This window comes from Ciconia boyciana, chromosome 4 (genome assembly GCF_034638445.1).
Source record: "Ciconia boyciana chromosome 4, ASM3463844v1, whole genome shotgun sequence".
NCBI classification, from domain to species: Eukaryota; Metazoa; Chordata; class Aves; order Ciconiiformes; family Ciconiidae; genus Ciconia; species Ciconia boyciana.
Window position 1 is genome coordinate 94650494 of NC_132937.1, and position 27273 is coordinate 94677766.

At 40.8% G+C, this 27273-nt stretch overlaps 2 protein-coding genes across 6 annotated transcripts in view; one reads left to right on the forward strand and one right to left on the reverse strand.

Annotated features, from left to right (window-relative positions):
• Positions 1 to 2483: 2483 nt before the first annotated feature.
• On the reverse strand, positions 2484 to 26811 carry DHFR (dihydrofolate reductase). 4 transcript variants are annotated; one of them, XR_012042351.1, is made up of 7 exons: positions 26609 to 26803; positions 26096 to 26145; positions 23453 to 23558; positions 22427 to 22553; positions 9787 to 9902; positions 4498 to 8141; positions 2487 to 3491 (listed from the first exon to the last, which is right to left on the reverse strand). XR_012042351.1 is itself a non-coding variant. In XM_072860664.1 (6 exons), the coding sequence occupies exons 1-6, from the start codon at positions 26692 to 26694 to the stop codon at positions 8054 to 8056; spliced, it is 573 nt and encodes a 190-aa protein (XP_072716765.1). In that variant the 5' UTR covers positions 26695 to 26803; the 3' UTR covers positions 2484 to 8053. The 4 variants fall into 4 exon arrangements, 3 of the variants coding, with proteins under 3 accessions (XP_072716765.1, XP_072716768.1, XP_072716767.1); XM_072860664.1 differs by having other exon boundaries at positions 2484 to 8141; XM_072860667.1 differs by lacking the exons at positions 2487 to 3491; positions 4498 to 8141; positions 9787 to 9902 and adding exons at positions 13300 to 13346; positions 22283 to 22346 and having other exon boundaries at positions 26609 to 26810.
• A 78-nt stretch (positions 26812 to 26889) lies between these two features.
• MSH3 (mutS homolog 3) overlaps positions 26890 to 27273 on the forward strand; it is a 121713-nt gene continuing 121329 nt past the window's right edge. For both annotated transcript variants that reach the window (XM_072860663.1, XM_072860662.1), the window contains exon 1: positions 26890 to 27076. In XM_072860663.1, the coding sequence (XP_072716764.1) occupies positions 26960 to 27076 (117 nt within the window). In that variant the 5' untranslated portion in view covers positions 26890 to 26959. The remainder of the gene's footprint in view (positions 27077 to 27273) is intronic.

The window sequence follows — 27273 nt, forward strand, 5'->3', positions numbered from 1 at the left end:
TATACTAATTTGGCACCCTAAAAATACATTTTAAAACATTATGTACAGAGGCAGATGTTTACTGTGCTAGAACTGTTTGCTGAGAGGAATGCAATAACACACTGTAAACAACAGTGTTTCTTAAAAATACTTTTATTAAATGTAACAGGTACAGCTGCTTGCTTGTTTAAAATAATGAAGTAAGATTATGCTTGTGATCTAGAGACATAATCGGAGAGGTCTAAAAGAGAAGAGAGGAGACAGAGGCAGCAGGCAGAGTACAGAGACACACACAGTTTTGTTTCAAAAATAATAAGCAAAACCAAAGAGAAGAAATTAGGACTCCATTAAGAGTCTCACAAAAAGCCACAACTCTGCATGCAGTATAAAACCTAGAATAACGATTACTTTATTGGTTTGCTTACTTAGATAATTTTGATTTTGTGGTATACCTGATACTGTCCTGTCTTTGCTAACAGACTCTGTCGGGCCGATCACAACAGGTAAGAGCAGTGAGACAGGTTCGTTTGACATTTAGTCTGATATTACCCTTTCGGCTTCAGCAAGGTAATGCCAAAGCCGAGTTTTCTCCTGATTTCTGTCAGGCATGTTTTAAATTATCTAGTTATGACATGGAGTCTTCTTTCTGGAACAATATGCTCTCTGAAGTGTTTGGTGTATTTTTGCTAATTACTTCAATTAAAAAATTGACTGTGCGTGGGAATTGCTCTTGTGATACTTGCAGGAATAATTATGACTGGTGAGGGAACAGGAGTTCTTTAAACAATTTTAGAGAATATATTGCACTAAAATGTCTTGTTCCACGGATACAACCACTTGCAATGCTGCAAAACACAAGTGCTAGTTTCCTCAGTGTTGTAAATCAGCAGGCTCAGGGGGTAACTCTCTTTTGCCAGTGTTTTTATTTCCTCTCCTGTGAATCAGGTATTACTTACACAGTATGTGAATATCCATAGAGTCGATTCTTTCTTATAAATGTGTTCAGAAAAACTGAAAATAGATTGTGAAAGAAGTTATTTTAAAATTATTTGACATTATAGTGTTAGGCATATTGGTAAAGTAAGACGGTAGCAAAGCATGCTCTCTGCCATACAAGGACTTTATGTCAATATAGCGATTCCTGATCACAGCACTTGTTTTCTAATTAGGATGAAAAATCACATAATAGTTCAAGACATCAACTGCTACTTTCTCTGCTTACAGGCTTGTTTGAAATTCATATACCAGTGATGGTCAATACCAGATGAATCCTTCATGCTACTGAGAAGAAAAACATACACTCATAGTTTTGTTACAAAGCTTTTTCTTCCTCTGACAGATTTTTTTATCTTTTGAGCAGGCCAAGCTGTTATTCTGCCATAACTTGAAGGATATGGATTTCCTTCATACGAGGATAAATAATACACTGAATGAAAGCAATCATTACTTAGATTACAGCAGAAAGTTCTCTGTACTCTTTGTGCACTGTAGTAGTTTCTAAAGGAATCTGAATTACACACTAGGAAAAACTGTATAGTGAATTGTGCAGTAAACAATGGTGCAACTGCTGCGTGATGAAAGGAAGAGAATCTACATGATTCCATCTGAAAGAGAAGCGTAATTTGATGGAGGACACTGAGATTCAATACTCTAAAGAAATCAAATTCGACTGACTGAAGTAGCAACATGCACAAAAGTACTTAGCGAGTAAAGAAGAACTCCAGAAGAACAGATTGCCTTTTTATACGATTAACAACTGAACAAACATGAGAAAAGTTTAATCTAAAATTAATTAGGAAAACTAATTCTTTCTAAACTTAGGTATGTTAAATTGATCAGGTTTTCCACCTAGGACTCTTGATGGGAACGGATCTAAATTTTAACCTTTCTGAACAAAAACTAACAAGATGAGGTATAGGGATTAAAATTCCCTTCTTGTACTTGTGAAAATGAAGCTCTCTTTCAAGCTGATTTCACAATAGTTTTCAGGAGCTTTTTTTCTGTGTTTAATAACTTACTGATACAGCATTGAAAAGTTCAAAGCTTCTAAAGCACTCCCTAGTACAACTGCACAAGCTTCAGTCGAATTCAGTGGTTGAGTTGGCCTGATCTGTTTTAAGTTATTTACTCTTACATGAGAGATATATTTAATATTTTTCTCTTATCTGTTTGTAATTACTGCAAGAATGGGAATGGGATGTAGTAACCCAGTGGGACGTTCTGCTCATGGTTTAGAGCCGGCATCCTCCAAGCACGTGTTCTGGGGTCTGCGAGGTGTGCTCCTCCGTGGAGCGTGTCCACAGACAGCTCAAGTCAAATTATTCCAGGTTTTGAAGCCGCTCATGTAGATCTAGCTGAAGCAAGTGACAACATTACTGCTCCTGCTTGCTCACCACTGTCCATCACGAGGCATTAATGGCCCCACAGCTGTATCAGTGGGAAGGATCACTTGAGTTTTTCCTTTTCCTTTCAGGCAAACCCACTTTGTTCAGCTGAAGTCACTCTTCACTGGATATTTAAATGTACCCATCCGGCTCTCCTGCAAGTGCATTAGGCATAATCCCTCCAGCCAGCCGAGAGGTGGAGCAGGGATCTCCAGCAAACGGCTGGTAATTCATCAACTAGTACAGCTGTCTGAAACGACCATGAGTGTTCCCAGCAGTGTTTTGTGTGGAAAACTGAGTTCAGAGGAAGAATGAACATTAAAAGCATGTTATTTCTAAGGACCAAACGCTCTGTTTTTGTGCAAGCATCCTTCTCAATTAAATCAATGATGCAGTTTATAGCCAAAGTGACTTCTGTATAATGGTTTGTTTATTGAAAAAGATTCTGCTTGGTATTAGGAGCTCATTAAACAGAACTGCCGAAGGAACAGACATTGATTTAGGCTTCCTTGAGTAATGGTGTACCATCCATTTCCTGTCCTCTCAAGTTCTGTATTTACTTCTTTTCCTGTCTGTTTTTTCAAAGGAGACATAATTTAGCAAAATATTTAATTTCATACCTAAAGCTTTCCTTAACTATGCAAATATATGGCCCAATTTCAGGAAAAACACTTACTACCACTTAATCAGACACAGGCACATACTTAAGAGCACTCTATTTGAAATACCTACTTTTCTTGATCAGAAGAATTGTCTGAATTTCTGTAAATTTCCAATCCGAAAGGACAGCTGAAGAGATAAGGGACAGAATTGAGAGGGTCATAGCTCAAGGACTGAAGGTGATACGCAAATGCTACACTCAAGACCATTAAAAGACACAAGCAAAACAAGATTTACATGGCAAGGTAATCTACTTTATTAAACCACCCAATTTAATTGGAGATAAACAGGCAAGTTTTGGCATGTAAGCCCTTGTTCAAGTCACCTGAAAAAAGTCTTGAGAATGTAACCAGAATAGGACTCTGCCTGAGAGCTCGTCTGTTCTTTTTCCAACCATGTCAATTAATCTAATAAAAGACTTCTTGTACAAATTTTGCTTTGATGGTATACAACAGGAGACGGAATGATCTGCAGACAGAAAACAGAGGAGAGAATAACCCATGATCACCCCAGAGCCAGAAGAAAGCAAGTCTTTATAATTGAAGACCAAGAAAAATTGGCAGGTTTCCCCTATGCAGCCCCAGAAGCGTATACTGTCCACCAAGGGAAGCAGATCATCAGCCTTAGGCACAATGCTAACCCTGGGGCTACTGGATGCTCTGGGATGGGACTCTTGCTTTCAGATGTAGTGCAGCCACTTCAGGATAGGAACTGTAGCTGAGGATTTCTGTGTAGCTGACGAAGGCAGTCACACAGACATCCAAATCCTGAAAATCCTTCACTAATGAAATTCTTTGTCACAGCATCTTACAAGTGCTAAACCTCGCAGCAGTTTGAAAGTGTTTCCTTAGTAATTACAGTCACAGGGCAAACTAACACAAGAAACTGTGCAATCCTTCTAGGAAACATCAATTTCCTCTTCTCACCTCTCTTTCCCTATTTCCACTCTTTTGTTCCAGGACCTGCCTCTTCAGAAGATTTTTGTGATTTTTTGGTCAGCCTACCCTGATTCGGTAGGCTTCATTCCTACAGCCCTCCTGGGCAAGCAGAGACAATTAATGCACAACTGAATAATGAGGGAAGTATCTCCTAGTTTCATACTTAACCAAGCTTTGTCACCTCTAGTCACCTTATTTGCTGCACTGATTAACAACCAACCCTTCCCACAGCTTCTCCCCTCTCTGAATCAGCTACTGCCTGCTATCTTCCTCTTCTAGCATAGCTTTTAAGCTACTCAGAATTACTTTGGGTTTAGGTTTAAGCCCTTGGCAAATTAGCTGTAGTCTGATGAAGACAACATGGTTGTCTGGTCCCAATTAAAATCTCATGTCAAGTGCTCCTGATGCTCTCCTTAGATAACATGCATAAGCTAATCACTCTTATTTTCCCCTTCCTGTTTTGCCCTGGTGTTCTGTATATATACTAACAATATTCTGTTTGCTAAATTAGGAAACTCGTATTATTCAGTGTGTACCTTTCTTCTCCATGGATTGCTCTCCGTGAGAGAGATTTGTTGTTGGAATGTTCCCAATTCCGCCCTTGAATAGACCGCAGCTGTAATGCTACTGGTGAGCTACTGAAAACATCAGCTTTCTACTGCCAAATGGGAATTGCTGTCCACTGTCAGATAAGAGAGATAATGAGTAATAGACAAGCAACAGAAACATTAATGGTTTGGTTTTCACCTCTTATGCAGACCCTCTGGTTTCAGCTATCTTGCTAAAACTAGTATTATGCTTAAAAATTAAATTTTTAATCTGTTTAGAACACTTTGTTCCTGGGAAAGCATGAATGAGGGGGATTAAATTATATCTGTACTATACTTTTCTTGGTGATTGGTAATTATATTGTCACTCATTACGCTATTCATTGTACTTAGCTGCATGGAACTGGGGAAAAACATGACATTTCCCCCTGTACTAGACATAATGAGAATCTATGGCTTTTCACAGAATCATGCATCAGTGAGGTATGGGAGTAAACAAAACGTAGGAAAGTTGTATTTGGAACAAAGGATTTTTTTCTTCAAGCCATAGTATAAAATATTTACATTTCCCTTGGGAAATATAAATGGGGAGGTGCAATGCGTAATTTAGGTGAACACCACACACTTATTTTGTACCTGTTACTTTTTCAACCAGCCTGTCACGCAGCGAAGCATCACTTTTAAAAAAGGTCCCATACAAATTCCAGCTAGTAACTCTGGCCTGTAGAAGAAGAGAGCGACCATTTTTTGGTCTCAGTTTTTGGATGAACAACCTGAGGTATCTTTAAAAGGGCACAGATTTAAAAAAATGTGCAAAGTAACCATCCTCTGGAAATAATACACCTGTCAGCAAACAGTCTTTGCATGTGCGTCCTGAACACATGGACTTACACCCTTCTGCCTGTCCATCTTCTTGAAACAGTAACCTTCTAACCTTGTAGTGGTTGGTACATCTGTCGTTAGGATGAACATACTTCTTTTGGACCCAACTTCACTACAATCAAATGCATTTTCCTAATTCTTGATTGGAATCTGTACGGCATATTGAAAAGCTCTGATGCAAAAGGTGCTGTCCAAATGCAGTGCTCTTACTAAAACAAAAACCAAACAAAAATGCATCTTTCTGGCAGAGAAGCATACTGAAGAAACTGCATCATTAATATGTTCTGAAAAGTTTTAAGTAGGAAACTGCTGTGTAATTTCAAAAGTTCTCATTTCCATGAATCATAAAAGGACTTAATTTGTTGCAGAATTTGACAAATGAACATAGTTAAATCTGGAGAGGACTAAGTCAGTCCACAAAGAGTCTGAGTAACTATTTATGTTCCCAGTAGGCTCATTGCATCCAAGTTAAAGTTCTTTGCTTAGCCAAGTTAAAGTGGTTCTACAAAACATTTTGGCCTCAGTGCACCATATCTCCTGCAATGTATGCTTAGGCAGAAATTTTCTAATGTATGTCCACATCAGTATCACAGTGTCAGCTAACATCGCATGAAGTCTTTGCTTCCACTTTTAATAAAGGTCAGTTGCCATAAACACAGTACTTTGCAGATGAGCTGTGCAGAGCTTTCAACAGTGACCTGTTTTTTGATACTAACTGGTACATACTAAATGCTTTTGGGAGGTTATTTTCTCTCGTCGGGGTCACTGTGACTTATATTAAAAAAAAAAAACAACATCCCCCCGGTAACAGTCTCTTTCCTTCCCTTTTACAATCTGTTGTCAAATTAAAACTCAGGGGACTTTTTGCTGTATTACACAAGTATATGACTTTGTAGTTTTAATCTTTATCGACTGATGTAAAGTCAGCACACATGGGGCAAGAAGACCAACACAGGAAAGTACTTGTATTTTTAAGAATGCAAAAGGAACACAAAGGAAACTGAGACAACCCAGAACAGATGCTGCAAAAATTATCTTTTTTATCAGTTAAATGTTGTAAATTGCCATGGAAAATTCAAGGTGTTCACAGGTGATATTCTAAGTGTCTTTCTCTTATCAAAGAGGATTGGTTTTTCAGAAGCAAGCAAAATCAAGGTTTAATCTTCTCTTAGAGAACTGGGTGCTGTTATGCTCCTTTGTACAGTTATAACCTGTGTAAAGCCTGCTGATGGCCAGTGCCGCCCTCCCTGGTGTTAGAACTGGGCCTCACTGTGACAGTAAAGGACAAGCATTATTACTTGAATCTCCCACAACACTGCTTCTTCATAAGACAATGCTTTTAAAATGCTTTGGGGAAACAGTCAGCAGAGTTTTGAGGATTTTTTTTTTTTTAAAACTTTCTTTTTCGCTCTTCTGGTCTCAGACAGATCTGCAATGAAAGGGAGGCAGGGCTCCCTCCTTGTAGGCTATCACTCTCAGGGTGGCAGCTGCAGCACAAGAAAGCATATATGGGCAGGGTACATCCTAGCTCCTCTCTGTGACACTTCGTATATGGAGTCCTCTGTTGTCTGACAAAATCCTCACAGTCAGAAGATAGCAACAGGCTAATATTACTGATAATGTTGTGATAATATTAGCAATAATAAACTTTGGTCAACACTTGGCATTGTATGCCATTACAATCATAGTGTTACTACAGTACCAGTATATTGCTTGCTACTTTTAGGGAACAGCAATGCAAAACACTATTGTACTAGCTATGTTTAATGAAAGAGGAAACAGGACCCTGCTATCTGCTTATTATCCACATTTGTATGCGACACAGAATATTCAAAATCACACCGACAAATTAACACTCTGCAACTGCACTGGTAACATTTAGAAGGGACATAAAGAACACAGATTCTGTTAAGAAAGCAATGTTTGTGTTCTTATACTGCAAAGCAGCCATGGTCAAACTGACATAGCAACTTTTTATAAGAGCAGCAAGCCTTTACATGGGTGTGAAGTTAATGGAAATGTTACGACTTCTTTATGAGATTAGTTTGTAAGTCAGTGTTTTCAGCCAAAAGGCTTGAAGTAGGCTGTGTACCCCGGATGGTTAAGATGACAACAGAGGACTTCCATGAAGAATCAATGTACCCCTCAACTGCTGCCTGAGACTTCCAGACTCCATTTCTCTTGTTATGCTTTCAAACTCGATTACCTTTTCATCTACACCAGTATGTTTTAAAGATTGTTATAAATGTATATACTGTCCCCGTTAAGCTCAGGAGTTTTGATGCTTTCTCAACGCTGGACGTTTTGAATTAGGAGATACTCAAAACCTTTCTTTAGGTAGAAAGGTTCTGACGCAGTCTAATGCCTTTCATTACTCATGGAATTGTTAGGGATGCTGCCATGGATTGTAAAGATCAATACAAGGTCATGCAACCTTAGCTGTGGTATTCCTTAGAGCTACCTCTTCCACGCTGCTGACCATCTTCATATTTCCACTGCAGGATGTATATTCAGAGTGGGGTGTGTTTTTTGGAATCATTCACTACCAAGGTATTGCACTATCAAGCAGTATTTTCTCTCAGTAATTTAATATATATTTGCACTCTGTAAGACTTCACGATTTAAAATGCCTGCCCTTACACAGAAGTACAGAAAGCCTAATTTATTGTGCCAAGACAGCTTTTTCATACACTTCAAATTTGTACTGGATGCCATTCTCTTCTTGAATACCAGCAGGGACACCTGGGTATCTGGAGAGAGGGTAGAAGAAAAAGCAAAGCCAACAAGTAGATAAAAATATAATTATGAGTCACCTGTAATTTATCCAATCAATTAGAAAAGAGAGTTGTTTGAAAAAGGAGATGAAAATACCACCCTTACCACAAGTATACTAAGTACAAACTATTTTTAGGAATCATGTTAACTACCATGAGCAACTTGTCCCCACATCTTTTTAAATCAAGAAAGCATACTCTGATGTAAAAAAAAAACCAACTTTTTGGCTTAAGCAAAAAACCCCAACATTTTTATTAAAGCCTTCAACACGTTATTTAAAATGTCTGCAAATGCAGGAGATGCAGAACACTGTTGGGTTTTTTTGCTTTGCTTTTCCTCAGATGGTTTAGAGGAAATGCTAAGGTAAAGGTTTCTTACAAGTCTACGACAGCTTCTTAAAGCAGCTGCCTGCTACCATGCAAAGTGTTCCTCTATATCCCAGATTTACTAAAACAGTTCTTATTGACACTTTCAAAAATCTCTTCAGCTCCCCGTGACAGAATAAGGATTTTGTATGAGTAACGTTGACTTTGAGGGAGAAAGAGATTTTAAATCTTACTTGCTAGGTTTCATTCTATTAGGTTTCCACTTGGGTGAGGGAATTATCTGCTATTTTGTGAATTCATGCTTTAAGGTCAAATTCTGATTTCAGTACAGTGGCCAAAACCAATGTATACCTGAGAAACAGTCAAGGGGGAGAGAGGGGAGCTTTGGGTCAGACATCAGGATACTAAAGTGGGCTCATTATATGGCACAGAACAGTCCAGAACATGTTAGAGTTAAAAAAGGTGACTTATCCTCCCCATTTACCTTGTTCGTCTCGCCCTCATCCTTCTTTTCTTCCCCTACCTATTCTCCCCCAGTTCAGTGCTAATCCATTCCTGTGCCCCATGCAGAGAGCTTGACTTGCCATACTTTCTATTTCTTCCACTGCTAGTCTGTAACTAGCTGGGAACCAAAATGAGAGTAGCAAGAGGAACAGGTCCTTTACTTGCTGGTTCTTGAGGCAGACATTTGAATTTTTGCCACCTCCCTACTGCCTGTTGGATGTAATCTTGTGGGAGAGGACATAAATGTATGACTGGAATATGACAAGGATAACATAGAAGAAACCACAGTGAATGGCAGAAACTTACAGTTTAATACTTGTTCCTACTAACTTTGTCAGGATGAAGTAATTTTCTCAAGAGAAAGGAATAACCTTAGAAATCTAAAAAGGCTCAACCCTCCCTGCTCAAACCGATTTAATTTGTCTTTGGCAATTTATCAGACATTCAGAGGCTAAACACCATACTGAGAGTTATGAAGCTTAGTAAATATTTGAGTAATTCTAAAGTGAGAAACAATAAGAAAGTTACTTTTCAAGGAAACCGACATATGTAATTCTTTCCTGTAAAGATTATGGGAAGGTTGAAGAACACAGCAAGTTCTAACAACCTCTCTGTGCTGAGTGTGGTGTAATTCCAGGTTCTAAGTAAAATTTGACTCTGGGGAAAAAATACAGTGAAAAGCACCTCTAACTCAAAGCAGAATGTGGCCTTAATAGGACCCTTACACATTCAAATCAGATTATTAAGTCTTCCACCTGAAGACAAGACTAGTAGGCATCTTGATACTTACTCAGTGAGAAGTTTGTAGTCTTTGTAGTTGATTTCTGGAAAAAATGTGTCACTTTCAAATTCCTGCAAAATTCTTGTCACAAACAATCGATGATTAATTGGCTTCTCCATCGCTGCCTTTGAAAACAATAGAAACAATTAAAATTGAATTGTTCCCTGTAAAAGAGCTCAACCATGCATGAAGTAGTGTTGTTTATTAAAATTTTTAATATTCTTGTTTTATAACACTATTTGAAATCTGTAAGATAATATCAAGTATAAATTCTTATTTGGAACACTAGCTTTCTTTTACCAACTCTCTAAATTCTTGTTTTGCCAGACAATTCTTGTTCTCACCAGCCATCACCATGGCAGCATTCAAAAAGAACCCAGAGATAAGAGTCTTAGCATATTTTCTACTTGTAGATTGCACATCAAATATGTTATCTAAAACTGAAACTCAGTTGCTATTTTATGTATTACGGGATTTAAGCAAAGCAGTGAAAATTGAACTATAAATCTCCTCTTTTGGACTCGGCCCAAGAGCACTTTCTAAAGGAATAATTTCATCTTGTGCCAGTTCCACCTGGTAAGTGGCAGCAATGCCTATTCTCAGAGCTTGGGGCACCTGATAGAAATTAAGAAAAAATTATGACTAGTCCTGTGAGACAAAAGGAGCAGTATGGTCTAGTCACAACAAGCAATTTCTGAATCATACCTCTTCAAAAGACAGGAAGCTTTAAGTGGTGGGAGAGGCCCACACCTCAAGGTAATTTGCTCCAATGTTTAATTAGTATCACCGCTAAGGAATTATAATGTATTTTTACTCTGCATTAGTTTTCAATTCCAGAGATCAAATTATCTACCAGTTTAACTTCAAAGTTTGATCTCTGGATTATGGCAAAGTGATAATATGCATTGAAAGTTATATAACAACAACAACAAAGAAAGTTTCCAAGCTCCTTGGGTGAAAAAAAGTTATGAAGACACCTGTTAGGTGAGTTCCTCACTAAGAAATTCACACAAACTCAGGAATTAAAAAAAGTTTTGTCTCCAGATCAGACTGAAAAGTCACCTCTCCCAGACTTTCTCAGCATTAAAATAACCCGTTAAAAGCTATACTGGTGCCTGGTTACAATATGTTTTTGAAAAGCCTACAGCTGTTTCTCCCACTCCCTTAAATTGGCAATGAGCAATGCTCTTTGTTAAAGGTGATTCACCATGCAGCATGCTATTAGGTACCACTTTGACAAGTACAGGAACCAAGTAATAGCAAATTTAATCCAACAAAATTAATGGGTATCACTGTTGAGAAGTTAGTTTCTAGAAAAGCTGCTCTATTACTACAGAATGGCTTAAAATGGAAGGGGAAAGTCACAGCACACCAGCTTCCAACAACACTGAACTGGTGCTCATCTAGTTTGTATGTAAATATCACATTTTTTCTTCCTTTAAATAAGGTGGGAGGTAAGAGAAGAAACATACACCTGCAGAATGACAGAAGAATAATAATCTGCTTCACAAATAAAAACATACCGTATTCTGTAAACAGAGATACTTTTGTCTTGTAGCAGACGAACAAATCAACTTCCTATCTAGCTCTATGGGAGATCAGCTTCAGCAAGAACTCTGTACCACCAAGACAGGCCAGGGAAGAGCGTATGGAGTGACTGACCACAGATATTGCAAAGAAAGCTGAAGGGGACCAGAAAGTGACCTCCGTTGTAGACAAACGGTTCCATCAGTTGAGTGAACCAACCAGCTGCGTAACCGTTTGTCCCCAGGTTAATAAAAAAGTGCAAATGCTTCCCGAGTTAGCCAGGCCAGCGCTGCGTGCGTACATGGCCCATGAAAACTGAACAACAAACAAAAAGAACTTGGAGAAGAGCAACAGGCTTGAGCTGGTTTCAACCCACATATTCCTTCTCAGCAGCTGGGAACGCCCAGCGTCATGACAGCAAGCATATTACAGCGACGGGTAAGGAGAAACACATTTGTAAAGTGATTCAACTTTATATTTCAATTGCTCTATTCTGCTAAGTGTAATTTGCACTGGTATTGGGATTTAAGTACATAGTTGAATCATGTCATGGGCTGGCATCCTGACCTGGCCTTGGCCTGTCCCCATGGCCCCATCTAGTTATCCCAGGGCTACGTCTGATTCTGGTTGCCTTCATGGGGCCTGATCCTGCCCTGTGGACTTGCCTCATCACCATGAGCCCTGGCTGGTGAGGCCCCTGTCATGCCAGTTGGGTTGCTGCCCATGGGTCCCAGCTCCTGGCCCTTTGGGAGCACCTGGTCCTCCATGTTCCCTACCTGTAACTTCAGAAAACTTCAGATAAGTAAATTTTGTATCAAACATGAAGCCTTCCACGTGTGGAGTCTCTAAAGGAACCTGTTCAGAGGGGACTGGACTCTGACACCGCCTCTGCAAACTACTGCTATGGACCTGGCAGGATGGGGAAGGAGCTTTATCACAACTCTGGCATTTTCACGAGGATTAAGGTAGTTCCTCACTAACATTCAATTCACTCTTGCCCTGTCCAGACCACTCTATCAATAGTTTCACCACCTTTTTTGGTACAGAAGACAAGTTAAAGGATGCATAGTGCTGATTTGATAGAATGTTGACATACTTACTCTGAATTTAATCAAGGTAATACACATTATGCATATTTACTCTAATGAACAGAATATGGTGAATAAGACTTTGTTTTAATGTAACACGTAATACGAAGGTATAGATGGAAATAATCTTGAATATTTAAACAGAAAGTGCAGTAACTAAATATATTTCTAGTAATCAGGCAATACTGTGGGAAGTTAGCACAACATTCAATAGACAAACCATTTCCAGTAAGTAGGAGATCAGTACTGCCTTTTTTGTTTTTGCATATTTTATAAATGTGAGCATAATGTATGTAATGAACAGATAGATAGTAAGAGAGGACTTGTTAGAAATAATTGTACCAGGGCAAGAGGAGGAGATTTTTAAAACAAAGTGATGATGGCTCTGAGCTCATGCTTCTGTAAATTTGAAAAATCTGCATCCTCGCTCCATGGTCATTATGTTACCCTCACTCCATTGCCACACTGGGTCTCAAAGTAATTCTTGGTATGATTTTAATTTACTGTGTTTTTCCCTCATAATCTGTTCCGTTATCCTTCGACTGTATTTGTGCCTGCACTGGTTGCCCTTGGGAGTTGCATATGTGTTTGCTCTCCACACAGGCTCACCTCCCTGTGTAGCAGCTATGGAACCTTTTAAGATATTACAGCCTGATGCAACAGGGAAAAGCAATGCTGATTTTTGGTTCACGTTAAAGCACAGCCTATTAAAACCGTGGCTGTTGATCTCTCAGAAACACCAGAACCACTCCTCAAGCAGAGATGACTTTCCACAAGAGAGGGAGGACAGGAGAGCTGAGGTGTCAGGATCCCTCCTGTTGTTCCAGGTACATCAATCCTGTATGGGAACCAGAGTCCTTTACTACTCACATATATCTTCATATCCCTGTGGAAAGATTTCAGCATTCCCTCGTCTTTTTGCTCACTTCCAAGAAATCCTTGGCAAGCCTGCCTCTGAAGCATAAAGCAAAAAGGAGATGACCTAAGGATCATCTTCCCCATAATTTCCAGCTGCATTGGACTGACAGCCATGCAAGATTAGATTAAGTCTGCACGTGCAGGACCATTGCCTTGAATTAGTTTCTCTTTGTAGAACACAGATTAAAACATCCTTGAAGCTCTGCAACAAAGAATCGCTGTGTATTACAAGTAGTTTCAGAAGTATTATATGGGAAATTAATCTCTTCTAGATCTAATCACCAAATCACTGTAAACTAGTGGGCATAGCAACCAATTGTTGTAGAAGGGACCAATTATTTCTAGTCATTTAAAGATTCATGGGTTTTAGGACACACACACACTGCTTCTGCTTTCTGATCTTCTACCAATTACACAAAAGAAGTAAAACAGCCGAAGTAACAATGTGAGGCACTTATTTTTCAAGTATCTTTCTAGACAACAACATTGCAAATCCAAACAAAATATGAGAATGCTATAAAAGAGAACATTTCAAAATAAAGTCTGTTTATTTGCATTATGTTTTTCAACCCTTAAAATATATTGGATCATATAGGCAAGCTGCATTTTGAAGCCACAAGAGTATCAAAAAATATATTTTATGCATTAGCAAAATCTCACAGCTGAAGATCTCAAAGTTCTAGATCTTACCCAGGTAAAAGGGCTTGCCTAAGTTAAACTTTGGCTATTAAGAGAGTTGCGGTGATAACCAGGAGAATCAACACCTTCAAAAATCCTTCCTTCCCACACTGCTAGGGCTCAGATTAGTGAGGCAGGGAACAGCCCTTCCATCCCAAGCCACTAAGGCTAAGCCTAGCAAGGGAGGAGACACTGTGGTAGCTTCCACCTCCAGTTCTCTGCCAGGAACAAAGGCAAGTGCAACAAAATTCTTCCATGGCCATTACCAAAAAGCCTGCCCATTTTGCCCTTGCAGAAACAGATACACTTTAGTCATTAGACTTTTCCGTGTGTTAGTCTTAAAGAAGGGTCTTTTAAATCTTTTCCTCTATGATCTCTGCAAGCATCTTTGAAAAAGAACTTAAAAAGCAACAGCCTTTCATAGCTGCCTGATTTGTGTCTACAACTGACTCATATATTCACCTTTTTTAGTCATTATTTTTTCCCAGAGGAATGTCAAATCAATGTTTGTTCACAAGAATGACCACACAAAAAGCTTGTTTAGGAGTAATAGCAATATTACACCTTTCTTTCCACATTAAAAATCCTCTGAGTTTATTTTGAAGACTGTGCTGGAGAGGCTGGATATAACCCTCTCAAGTCTGTGCAAGCATAAAGATGCTAAATTAAAGAAAATTCTTAACCTTTTAAAGGGAATTATTAGTTAATCTACTAGTCCATTGCTAATGTTGTAGTTCTGCTTTATTTTATTTATAACTAGGTAAGAGCAAGAAGTATTGACCGCTGGAGGCATGACTACAATAGTCACAGATGTATTTTTACAAAACATAAATCTCTGTGGGAGGACAGTACTGTCAGCTGTAATGCTATGACCCTGCCACTTTTAATTAAAAGAGGTATTAGGGAATTACACTAAGAGTGCTCAAACCCTTTCTCAAAAAACACCTAGAAGGTCATAGGAATACAGGAGAATTGTCTTCCCATTCCCATCTTTTTGTTCAGACAAAGCTACACAACTGCACATGGGAAAATTCTCCTGTAAAGAATGATTCTGCAACATTACAGTAATGAAGTAAGAGAGTTACATTTGCATATATGCCAGAAAGACAGTAATCTTGCTTGGAAACAACTGCTCAGGACCATAAACATGCATAATCGAACATTATCATGAGCTTCGTGGGACAGAGAAAGAACATATGGTCAGTGCAACCATGACAAACTTCAGTCTTCACTTTACACAAGATAACGTTAGCAGCTTTCAAAAATGTTAATAGGATTAAGCCATGCCAATTAGTTCACTCTACAACAGAACTAGTGGAGAAGCCAATGCAGCGCTCAGCTTTTTGCACTGGTTGCTCCCAGAGCAGAATAATGCTTCTGGCCTGCAGTGTGACATCCTCCATGTCAACAGCGTCACGCAGCTCAGAGGAGCCTGCTCTTTGCAGCATGTTCTTTGAGAGCACTGTTCGAAGGGAGCAACAGCACTGCAACCTGCAAGAGTGGCGCACATGAGCATGGAAAAATGTTCTGTCTATGCAGCTCCCTTGTAAGTGGATCTCAGTCCTCAGTCACATCTTAGACTGAACGCAACACTTCAAAAACATGGTGATGTACAAGTTAGTCTCTATTCCAATAGGTATACAGCTCAGTCACTTTGTCTTATATGCAGGGAAGGTAGAAAAATTACTATTATATCTTTTATCATTTACAGGAAATTCAGACATACTAACATGTAATCTTTAAAATATATATTTTAGTATATTAGTATTAGCTAGTAAAGTTTTATAAGGCTTGAAAAAGATCATGATAAAACTAGTGACTCAAATTGTTAATACTTCTCTCTTTTAAAGAAGTGATTCTTACAGTACAGCAAAGATTTGAAGCTTAGCAAATGTGGCATTCACAACCCACTCAGGGCATTCAGAATCCAGTGAAGCTTATATGCTTAGTCAAGAAACTCTATTTAAGAGGGTAATTAATCATCTGCAAGAGACTTGCTGCACTAAATATGAATAGCAACTTCATAATTCAGTAATTTTGAAGAATGAAAGGGGGTAGATTACCAAACACAACATGTCAAATACTAATACACAGGAAGACACCTGAGCATGAATATTAGATTAAATTTTCCCTTGGAGATTACTGGAAATTTAATTTTCAAGCTCAAGCCTCTTTGTTGAAGAATTTCCCCAAATGCTATTTATCATCAGCATCTATTTTCTGTTATGGCCAGCCTAGCTATTAACTAACAAGCAAAACCAACAAGAATTCTTATGAAAGAACTTTTTGTTCTGTTATGAAATTACAAGTTTCTCCTCCAAATTTAATACAAGAATACAATTCTGTACTTCAGCAAAGTGACCTTGAGTGTCATTGTTTGCTTCTGTGGCACTGAGAAGCAACAAGCTGAGTAGGAACATATAAATTAGAAGAGACAGTTTAAAAGGTTCGAGATGCTGTAGGAAAAAACTGTTTTATCAAGGTGAAAACCTGTTTGACATATAACCTGTTTTGGTGTTACTAAAGAGGCCTTGGTTATGAGGACCTGAGTCATAAATTTTTCAATTATTTTATTTTCTTTTTTTAAGTTTTGTGGCTAGTTTTTTTGAGGTTTTTTTTTTCCCCAGTGGTAGGTTCACTGTTAGGGATTTGTGCTTGGTTATTTTTACAAGCAAGATTTATACTAAACACTCTGCAAACAACACATCATAAGACCATACCATCCACATAAGTAAGTCCACACCTGGTTTTTTAAGGTTCCTGTTTAATATTTGGGGATGTACTGGACTTACAGTTCCTATTCCTAGTAAAATCTGAACATTGTTTTTAATCAGTTTAAAACACACCGTTTAAATCCAATTAAAAGATAGATGTAATTTCTATTGAACAGAGTCCCTTAGGATCTCCAGGTAGCACTATTTTTCAGAGTCAAAGCCAAGACCTGAACCTCTCAATTAAGAGACAATACCTCCACACAGAGTGCATCTACATTAGTGTCTTAACTTAGAACAGAAACGTGGTTTTGAAATGAATCTTCCAATTGTCCCCACTCACCACGCGTTAGTTGTACTGGGGAGCAATCTTGGCGTCCATGAATTAAATTTCTTGGGCATGAAACCAAGCCAGACAATCTGCTCCAGGAACATGTCTGATAAGCTCCAACAGCTAATAGGGACTCAAGGGCCAGAACCAATGAGTGAGTCACCACCACAAGTTTTCCAGCACACAAGCACTCATGAGCCAGCGGATGGCTCTCAAAATGGCAAGTGCTCACGCAAAATCACGGAGTGCCTCTCATGACGCATAACAGCTTCGTAATTGCTGTGACCTACCAGCCATTGCTGGCCCGCTACACTCCTCCTTCCTCATCCATACAATTGACAGCAACATCAACTCCTTCTGGAACTCAGGAGACACAGAGCAGTGCAGAAGATCCAGTACAGTGTCACACTGAGATCCAAAGAAATGAAACTTGTAAACCTGTGCTGTGAGAAGTCCAAAATCTTCCCTGGAGGCAAGCTTACTTTGTGGCTATATCAGGAGATTACAAACCTGATGAGGTGATCAGTGTCAAGTCAAATTTAAGAAGATGAAGGTTGCATGAGGTTTTTGAACCCTCAGTGGACTGCAGGAGCTATTTTAAATCTTTTCTGCTCTCACTTCCTAATACCAATACTCTACTCAGCTCTCCCTGTCCCCACCAAAATGTCTACTGCTCTGCCTTCTCCTGTTGCAGAGGTCAAGGCCCAGAAGAGACAGCTTCCCAGAGCATGCTGCTCAACACAGCATGAATGTAACTGACATGAGGACTTGGATGGCCACCCTGTTCAGAGCTCACCTTTCTCTGTTCTTCACAGAGGCAGCTTATGCCAATACTCCCACCACCCTGGAGAGAACGTGTCCTTCAGAACCTAGGGGCAGTGAGCGAGACGGCCATAAGCAATAGACAGCTGCACTGTATCCTTATAAATGCTCAGAGACTGTCAGGCTTGCTCCTCTGCAGTCATACAAGGAAGAGGTTGTAAACAGCAGCAGTTCCTGGCCTCCATCCCATTCCTTGCCCCTCTGTTGCTGAGGTCAGCATCCCATCCTGAAATGCCATCCTGGACCACATGCCCTAGAACCTTTGCTTGCCTCTGTTCGTAGAGACTGGGCAGGGCACAGCAGCCATCCGTACGTGAGATTGAGAGACAGGCTGGACACCTGTGTCCCAAACAGTGACCTTCTGCACTCAGGCATCTGGGTAGATGCTCCATCTTGGCACAACTCTCTGGATGAGGATAAGCCAGGCTTCTGTTTCAGCATGGTATCAGGGCAGGGCAGCACAAGGCACAGAGGGAATGCAGTATTTCAGATAAGGCAGGCATTCAAACATCTTGAATGACCCTGTCATTCAAGGCAAAAAGAAGGTGCCAGTATATCTTTTCAGTCTGAGGTTCTTTGGAAACCTCCTGAAACATGTGTGAATCTGCTTCAGTTCATGGGCCATCCTTGGTAACCCTTCTGGCTTGCTACCCTGGGTCTGGAACCTGGCTGGGATGTGGGTGCTGCCCACAGCACCCACAAAGGGTGTGGAAACCCAAAGAGAGCAAAGGCCTGGAAGATCATTCATGTTCCCTCCTTATACCATCTACAGGAATATGGCTTGGAGGATTGCTTCAGGGAGCTCAGTGACAACAACCCTGATCATGGTGGACCTCCCCATCCCAAACTGATTAACTGATCAGAAGTTGCTAAGGTTAGGAGCTGGTGTTAAAAGGCTCCCCAGGACAGTAAGTCACCCTTTTGAATAATGGTATGGACTCTGGAAGTGTTGTCTGGCAATGGCAAAGCTGTTGTAGCAGCTCTTGACAGATGTCCTCAGCTGTGCACTCTCACATTCTGCATCTACTTCTTATTCTCCAGGATCCCCATACCAACAGGATGCCACCAGCCTGAACTCAACCCCTGTGCCAAGGGCCGCAGATCAACCAGGGCAGAGCAGTGAAGACTCCAGGAATGCCACTATCCCCCAGCTTCCTACTCAGCCTTCAAGACATCCACAACAGCCTGTGACAGGCTGTCAAAGCAGCCCTCCCAAAGTAAGTGCAACGGGTGCATGCGTGAGCTTGCTGTTCCCTTTTGTAGTGATCCTGACTGAAAGACCACTGTACATTGAGGAGTTAGTGATCCACATAACAATTAACCTGAATAGACCCAGGCCTGTACTATGCTGTGAATATTCCTTGGCCGCAGGATAAGCTCAGCCAGAAAACTGTAACAGAGGAGCAGGTAGGCAGGTCCCACTTGGTACTGACAACTATACCACCTGTGTGTCCTTGCCTTTATCTAAAAAAGCAGCAAGAAGTTCTCATGTAAACATCCTTTCTGTTTGACAGCAGAAATGATGAATAAACTTGTTTTCTTGTAAGAAAGTCCTATAATAGCTTGAATGACCAAAACAGGATAGCCCTTTCTACAGACAGGATCTGCGCGGCATGCTGTGGGTGGCTTGGAGGCTCGTTCAATTCTGCAAAACTTAAGAGTTCCCAACATCTAAAGGGATCTAAGATTACTCATACTATTCTGTCCTTCTTTAAAGTGTTAGCTCCAATAAGCAGCATTTTAAATGACACTTTACAGAGTCTGAGTGGTCTTCTTACTGGGATCATAATGGACTAGCTCCTCCTGGTGCAAAACAGCTCTCTACTGCACTGTTGTCTGGCTATTGTGCACTGCTGTCTGGCTTCTTCTGTGTCTCAGATGCAGAAGAAGATTTACTCATCAGGCACAGTAGTGTTACTTGCAAATGAGTAGGAGAAGCCAGGTACAAGATCAGGAATAGAAAAGCGTTGGTGGTGGTTGGGATCATCATCTGCAGGAGGCAGATGAAAAGAAAAGTATGGTGCTTTCCGGAGTGGCCTGCTTTCCTCATCAAGGTCTGTCCTCATAAAGCTCTACCTTATTTGAAAATCTGAACTTTGGGTTAAACTCCCCAAAATGCTAAAAGTGGAAATGTCATGACCTCAGCACTACTGTTGCACTTCTTTGCTAAAGTAGTTACGGATACTTTTCCATCACGGGCTTGTACTAATAAATACAATCAGTTCTAAACCTTTGAGCCATACAAAGTAGTAAAATCAAAATAATGCTTTAAAAGAAAATATCTACAACTACTGAATAAAATGATTCACTTCAATTACCAATTGCTATTTTACTTCCCACACATTTCTACATGGTATAATGGAAATATTCCTGTAATCCTGTGTGCATCTTTAATACAGGCACTAAAAATATTACCTGCAGTTTTGGTAGAGGTGTATGGTTTCCATCAAAACCTTTTAATTAAGACCACAAAGCTAGTTTGAATGCAGGAATATGTATAAAACTGTCAGATTTCTCCCTAATGAATTACAAATTTCTTTGAAATGTCCCGCGTAGATGCTTGAAAGGGGGAAAACAGTTGAAATTTTAAGTCATGTTCCCTTATGCTGATCAGCACAAGTAGTATGTTGCAAAAGTACTCTCGATCAAAACTGCCTACTTGTAATCTAGTATTGCCAAGTAATAGCCTAAAAAATGGCACTGTTTTCTACAAAGTATCAGCCAGACACTGGAAAAATAGTTAAATTAGAAGTCTACAACACAGACGCTCCTGGAAGAACAAGAAAAAATAATCACTTGTTGCAGCATGAGATGAGTACGTGGCCATGGCACAGAAGGGGTAGATGCTTTTGCTCACACTATGCGTCCCGCAGAATTACAGGCAGAAGTCAAATCTAGCCTCTTGCTCATGTTGTGCATTTATGCCCAATCTGAAGAGAATCTGTCTCCATAAATAAACTTGCTACTTACTGCCTGGAAGCAGGCATTTTAATGGCTGATAGTGAAGGGCAGGTTACTTCTATAGGATAATACTTGATTATAGACTGAATGCATTTGGACATCCAATATATGGTGGACTTCACCACATGCAAAAGTGATTATAAAACATAAATTAAAAAAAAAGAGGAACAACAGTGTTTTACAGGCTATTTGCATATGCATCTTATTTTTCTTACAACCTTGGCAATATCTAACTACTTTGCTTTTTTTACTGTAGAAGATGCATTCCCTAAGACGCAGACAAGAGGTTCACGAAAGGCACAAACTGCAAAGGCAAGAAATATCAGAACATGTATTTTCCCACCCCATATAGAAAGCATATTATCAGCCCTAATTTGCTACCAGGAGCATGATGGCATTTTCATCACACACCTGAAGTCCAAGTGCCAAACAAGAAGTGGAGTGTATTTCCCAGCATACTCGTAATGACAGCATAACTGTTTTTCCTTTACTATATATATATAGATCTGAAAAAAAATTGCTTTACAATTCTTAATTGAGATTTTTTTTAATCAGAAGGAAGAATGCTTTCTGCTGCCCTTATTCCACATTCTCCCGATTGATATGAAATGAACTAGGCTTGACCGCCATAATCTTTTGTGTGGTAGTTTGACACTAAATACAAATTATATGAGAACTTAAGAAAAGAAGACAAAATCAATTGAGAGTTAAAGGGCAGAACCCCGACTGTGTAGGGGTGCAAAGGACGACTCTAGGGATGTGGGTGGAGGCATGGAATGTTGACTAAACTTTACATGTGTATAAATGGAAAATGAGAGGAAGGGTTTGGGGAAAGGGAGAAAGGTGGCTGAGGAAACACAGGGCAACAACAAGATAGGTTTTACTGCAGACCTTCATGTTGCACAGCTAATATCTTAGCTAACAACAGGAGGTCTATTGCATTTGTGGGAAAACAGGGCAGTTTATACAGGGCTTTGTGTGTGCAAAGACGGTCCTGAAAAGAAAGTGGCACACGCTGCCTTTCTGGCACATGAATGGACACCTGAATACTGAGACACCTAGACATCAAGAGAAAGCTGGGGAGTGGGAACAGTAGGGATGTCTGGTTACTGGATGGGAAAACAGAGTCAGTTCTATGTTTTGTTGTATGATTATCTCCCCTTACTGCTGACACCATCACCTGCCAGCTCTCTCTAAATCCTCTTTTCTTACCTGCATACCTGTAAAGTGTCATGTTCTGGCTAAAAATGCAGGATCATTTTTCCTTTTTTCCCCACATCCTCTCCAGAGTCAGTCTATTACCTCAGTAAAATAAACATAACAATATGGGTCTTGGTGTAAAAACCTAACAATTTCGATATTTAAGAAAAGCTCTCAAAAGCGCAATGACTGTATGACACTGGACCATTAGCAAGAGCAACATTTGGTTACTTGGACAGGTATTTTAAACTTTTGAGTTGAAATCTTACTCTCCAAGACTTCTTCTGTTGGAATCACTGGAGTTTTCTGGGTCACATGAAGGAAAGGCACTTCCTAAAGCGGAAGTAATAGGAACTTAAGCCATCCTCATCCCATTGCAGAAAATGAGTAATTTAGGAGTACTCTAAATGTACCTTGTAAACTGAAGCACCTCCGATGATCCAAACCATGTCTACTTTACTTCTTAACTCTGGTGAATCCATAAGAGCTAAAGCATCATCCAGACTTTTGGAAAGATAATGAGCTCCTTTTGGCGTTTCCCTAGAAAAAGCCAAGTTTTATTACTAAATAATTAAAGGACCATTCATCATTATAATGACTAAATGTTTCACGTTAGTTAATTATTTTGAAATGCCTACTATTGCTAAGCGATGTTAGAATTCTCATCTGACCGCAGGATTGTTTAATAAATCACAGTTTAATCAAAACTGTGACTTAAGAGGCATTGTAAATTACAGATCTGAAATTTTAAATCATGTTTTGAAAAAGTGTAACTGAGAAATTCACCTATCTATAAAATTAAATATAGATTTCTACTTGAATTCTAGAACATTAATATTCCATTCAATAAAACTAGTCAAAAAGCCCCTCTCCCTCCCCCCTCCCCCCATATTCAGCCTGAAACCCACCAACAACCTCCAAAGCAATAAATCATTATAAGTGGACATTTTTGTTTAAGAATATTTGGATGACTGTGGGTGATGGATTCAAGAAGAGAGCTCTGAAAAAGGACAGTTAATTTTCCTAATAAAATAAGGAAAATAATAAATTTTCCTAATCTTCCTAATAAAAATAAACTTCAAAAAAGGGAATAAGAGCCACCAATCTAACCAGGAACTAGAGAAATACAGTTAAACACATGAGTCAGAAAGACTACTGACAACTGTCAGATGGTTTGTGTGTAGAGCTAGGACTAGTATTTATTATGCAAAGTAATTACAATTATCTTGTGAATTAATTAAAAAATAAAAGAAATAAAAATAATAATTAAAAAAATTAAAGGTAAAGTAGCGATATTCACTCAGAACCAACAGCAGAGATGCTTCCTAACCAGGTACCAAAAATGTCACATTTAGAATGACTTTAGGATGTATTGCTACACATAGATTTAGGTGCAGACTTGTTATTTGTTTTACAGGCCTATTATTCATCATACATACTTGAGCTCCCTGCTGAGCACTATATTAATTCTGTCTTTTAAAGGACGATTCTTCTCAGGAATGGAGAACCAGGTTTTTTTACCCATTATCACGACATTCTGTTTACCTGAGTAAGAGAGAAAACACTTATTTAAATGGACTCCATTTCAGCAGTTAACAGAAGCAAAAGCTCAGGCCCCAATTCTCAAATTAGTCACATGCATAGAAGAACATGTTTGCGGCCTCAAAGCCTTGGCAGGCAGTTGACACCAAAGTAGTCTCATGCACATCTATAAACTTGTAATTGTAATAAAACCACAAAAGGGCATGTGACTGCCCACTACATGCATTACATGGATGGTAGCTCTGCTGTAGTTACGGGGCCAGATTAATCTTCGTGTGTGAGACCAACTCACACCCTCAAAAGAGTTATCTTAGTGTGAAAAAAACATTATTGTTCTCCTTATAAATCCGAGCAGCATACAGTAATTGACTTTGTGTTTGCATGTTCCATCATTCCAGTTATATGATCAGGAATAATTGCCAGCTTTGAGCGTTATTTAAAATAAAAAAAAAGCCAGGTAAAAGGATAACTTTTAGAAGAAGAACCAGCCAAATTAAATCCAAAGCAGAAGTGCAACAGGTGTTCAATCATATTCTAGAATTCACCCATAAGTATAATTTCTGACCAAACCCAAACATTCATAACCTGGATCTACTAGATCACACCAGAGAACCAGTGCTCCAGTTGTTTATTCATAGTGTCTAAAGACCTTTCTCCTGCAGATGAGCTTCATAAGCAAGTTTCCAAGAGACATACTGCAGGGTCAGTTTAGATATGTTGGCACCACTGCTGAAGGAAATGCACAAGTTCTGAAAAATATATGTATTTTCTTACTAAAGATTCACACTGGGATGCCTATGGGGTCAGAACAAAGATTGGTCTAGACCAATGGCTAATTTACAGCAGTGGCCAGTGCAGGTATGCAAGCAGACTAAAAGCAAGATCAGGTAATGCTTCTCCATCGTATTCTTCCCACTTTCAAAAATCAGTGACTGACTTTTTTGAGCCAATGGTGGTATCCCTGCTGTGAAGATTTATGGCAGCATAACCCATTAAGAGGTCTGGTTATAAAGCAACTTAACTGCCTAGCATCTAAGGTCATAGCTTATCAAAAGATTTGCAGGCAGGATGGAGCAAAATTTTTCTTTTAAATTATATTTAAAACATCTTTTTTTGATTTCAGGTCATTTGTGCCAAGTAGGATGCAAATTGCAGACATATAAAAAGACTTACATTTGTGTTGTGTCTTTTTTGTATGTAAGGTTGCAATGGGCTGAATCAGGTCTCCAAACATAAGTCAAATCCTTCACTTAAGACTGTTGCAAAATGAGATTAGACATTCCTTGTGGAATATGGAACAGACCTTCAAATCAGGATATGAAATAGGTCACTCAATCAAAACAAGGGCACATGTTAGGCTGCCCAGAAGTTTTAGCAAACAAGTGAGTTTTGCTAGACAGCAGTTTTAACAGGACCATGGAAAAAAAACACAGGGAAGAGAGTGACCACGTTGGCAAACAGAGAAGCAGCAGAAATGTGACAATAAATCTGTTGTCTCTCATGGCTCTGATTCCACCAGATGCAGTGAGACAGTCACATGGCTCAGGGAGGTCCTATTCCTCTTCTCCCAATGCCTCCTTCCTGCTCCTACCAGGTACCTTGTACTGGCAGTGCCCGCAAACACCCAGAAGCCTAGTCTACTAGGTTAGAGAATTAGAACAGCTTAAGGAAATACCAAACCAGCACTAAAGTCAGTGTGAAAGAGGAATCAGGGCAATGCAGCAAGACTTGTCACTTCTGGCAGCGGCACGTACCCAGTCAGAACAAATTAGCTGTTTTCATCTTTTGCATTCTTATCCCTGTTTGTTTGTGTTGGTTTTCACAATTTTTTTCACCTCGCAATAACAAGTTTTATCTCACCAAGTCAATAGAGTCTATAATATGACTTTGCTGCAAAGGTCTCACTGGGCCTGAACATTATTGCTGCGTATTACCAGAATCGTTGAATGTTACTGTGTACAGATATACTGCATATGGCTGCAGTATTGTTGCTGCCTATTATCAGTACGGTTAGGGTTTTCTGGCGTATTGGGATGGCTCAGCACTCAGAAAATCAAGCAAAAATTACTGTCACAAGGGTCAGAGGGGTGGAACAAATGGCCAAGGCTGAGCTACAGCAAACAAGCTAGATAAGCTAATGCAGCCTGAAAAAAACCTCGGCTAATTAATCAGCGTATAAAAACCTTTCCATTTTTAATTTGTTCAGGGTTGAAGTTGTAGGTAAAGACAGGTAGGTGAAGTTTTCTACCCTGTTGGGGAAACAGGACTTTGAAATTATTTTTATTTACAAATCACCTGCAGTCCTGAAACATCTGATTCACCTCCAGTTTCTTTATCTAACTGAAACAATCTGCAGATGACATATTTACAAAGAGGTAAAATATTTGTGCGGCTTGGGAGGGTGTGGAAGGGCAGGCTGATTGCAGATGCAGGACTTTTAAGTCAAGGAAAAGTAAAATTACCAGTCTTTTCCACGACTGATACCACACAAACTCATTTTAGTAACTAGAGGCACACCTCAGCAACAAGTACAACGTTACCTTCCACATGGGATGTGCTAGTCATTCTCTGGAAGTACTTGTACTCATTCCTGGCAAGAAAACAAGAAGAGCATTACAACGTGGTTTAGGAATAAGTTACATTTCTCTAATTGGGAAAAAAAAACCTAACGCAAGTGCCGCCGGCACCCGGTGAGAGGAGGCTGGACGGGGCCGGTGCCGGGCCCGGTGCCACGCCTGAAGAGAGGCCGTTGGTCCCGGCTCTGCTTGCGTGAGAGATAACCCATGGCCGGGAGCCTGCCGACGTGCCTCCCCGAGTCCCTCGGGGCTCCCCGGCACGGCCACAGGGCCTGGCAGCCATTGCTCCGACCGCGGCAACCGCGGGCACTTTCCCGCCCTGTTGCGCATCGCCCTCCACGACTACAACTCCCAGCGCGCAACGCGCGGCTCCACACAACCCGCCGGCGGGCAGCGCGCCGCGCTGCACGCTGGGAGTTGTAGTCCGCCCGCGCGCCCTCCACCCCGGCGGGAAGAACACGACCAGACCCGCGGTACCTCAGTGGCGGCCAGGGCAGGCTGCCGTCCTTCCCGATGCCCCTGTTGTGGCACACGGCCACGATGGAATTGAGGGACCGCACCATGACGCCCACCGCCGCACCGGACTTCGGAGCGAGCGAGCGCGCAGCAGCGGGGCGGAGCGGGGCGGCGCGAGGGGGCGGTGGCAGAGCTTCTCCAGCCGCGGGCGGCGCAAGGCTGAGGCGGGAGGTTGGAGGTTGGAGGTTGGAGGGAGCGCAGCGCATCCCGCCCCGCCGGCCCCGCCCCGCTCCCGCCTTCGCATCCGGCGAGGAAGGCGGCGCTGGTGCCCGCGGCCTCGGCCCGGGGTCCGCCATCGCCGCCGCTATCGCCATGCCGCGGGGGCGGCGGCGGGAACCCGGCGGCGGCGGCGGGGGGCAGCAGCTGGTGCTCAGCAGGTTCTTCGGAGCGGCGGCGAGCGGCGGGGAGCAGGGCGCCGCCAGGCAGACGGTGCGCCCGGGGGGGCGGCGGGGTCCCCGGGGCGGCGGTTGGGGCTCAGGGCGCCTGAAGGGCGCGGGCCGGGCCGCAGAGGCCCTGCGGGAACCCTCTTGGTGGTGACTTAGGGCCCTCGGGCCTGGCTGGTTACCCCGTGTCAGAAAGTCATGTCAGAAAGGATGGCCAGAGCTGGCCACGGCCCTGCTGCACGA

Coding starts and splice junctions, on each gene's coding strand:
- DHFR (XM_072860664.1), bottom strand. CDS start 26,694: ATGGTGCGGTCCCTCAATTCCATCGTGGCCGTGTGCCACAACAGGGGC. Junction 23,559..26,095: donor TAGCACATCCCATGTGGAAG/GTAACGTTGTAC, acceptor TCTCTTACTCAG/GTAAACAGAATGTCGTGATA. Junction 9,903..22,426: donor GAGGTGCTTCAGTTTACAAG/GTACATTTAGAG, acceptor TTGTTTTCAAAG/GCAGCGATGGAGAAGCCAAT.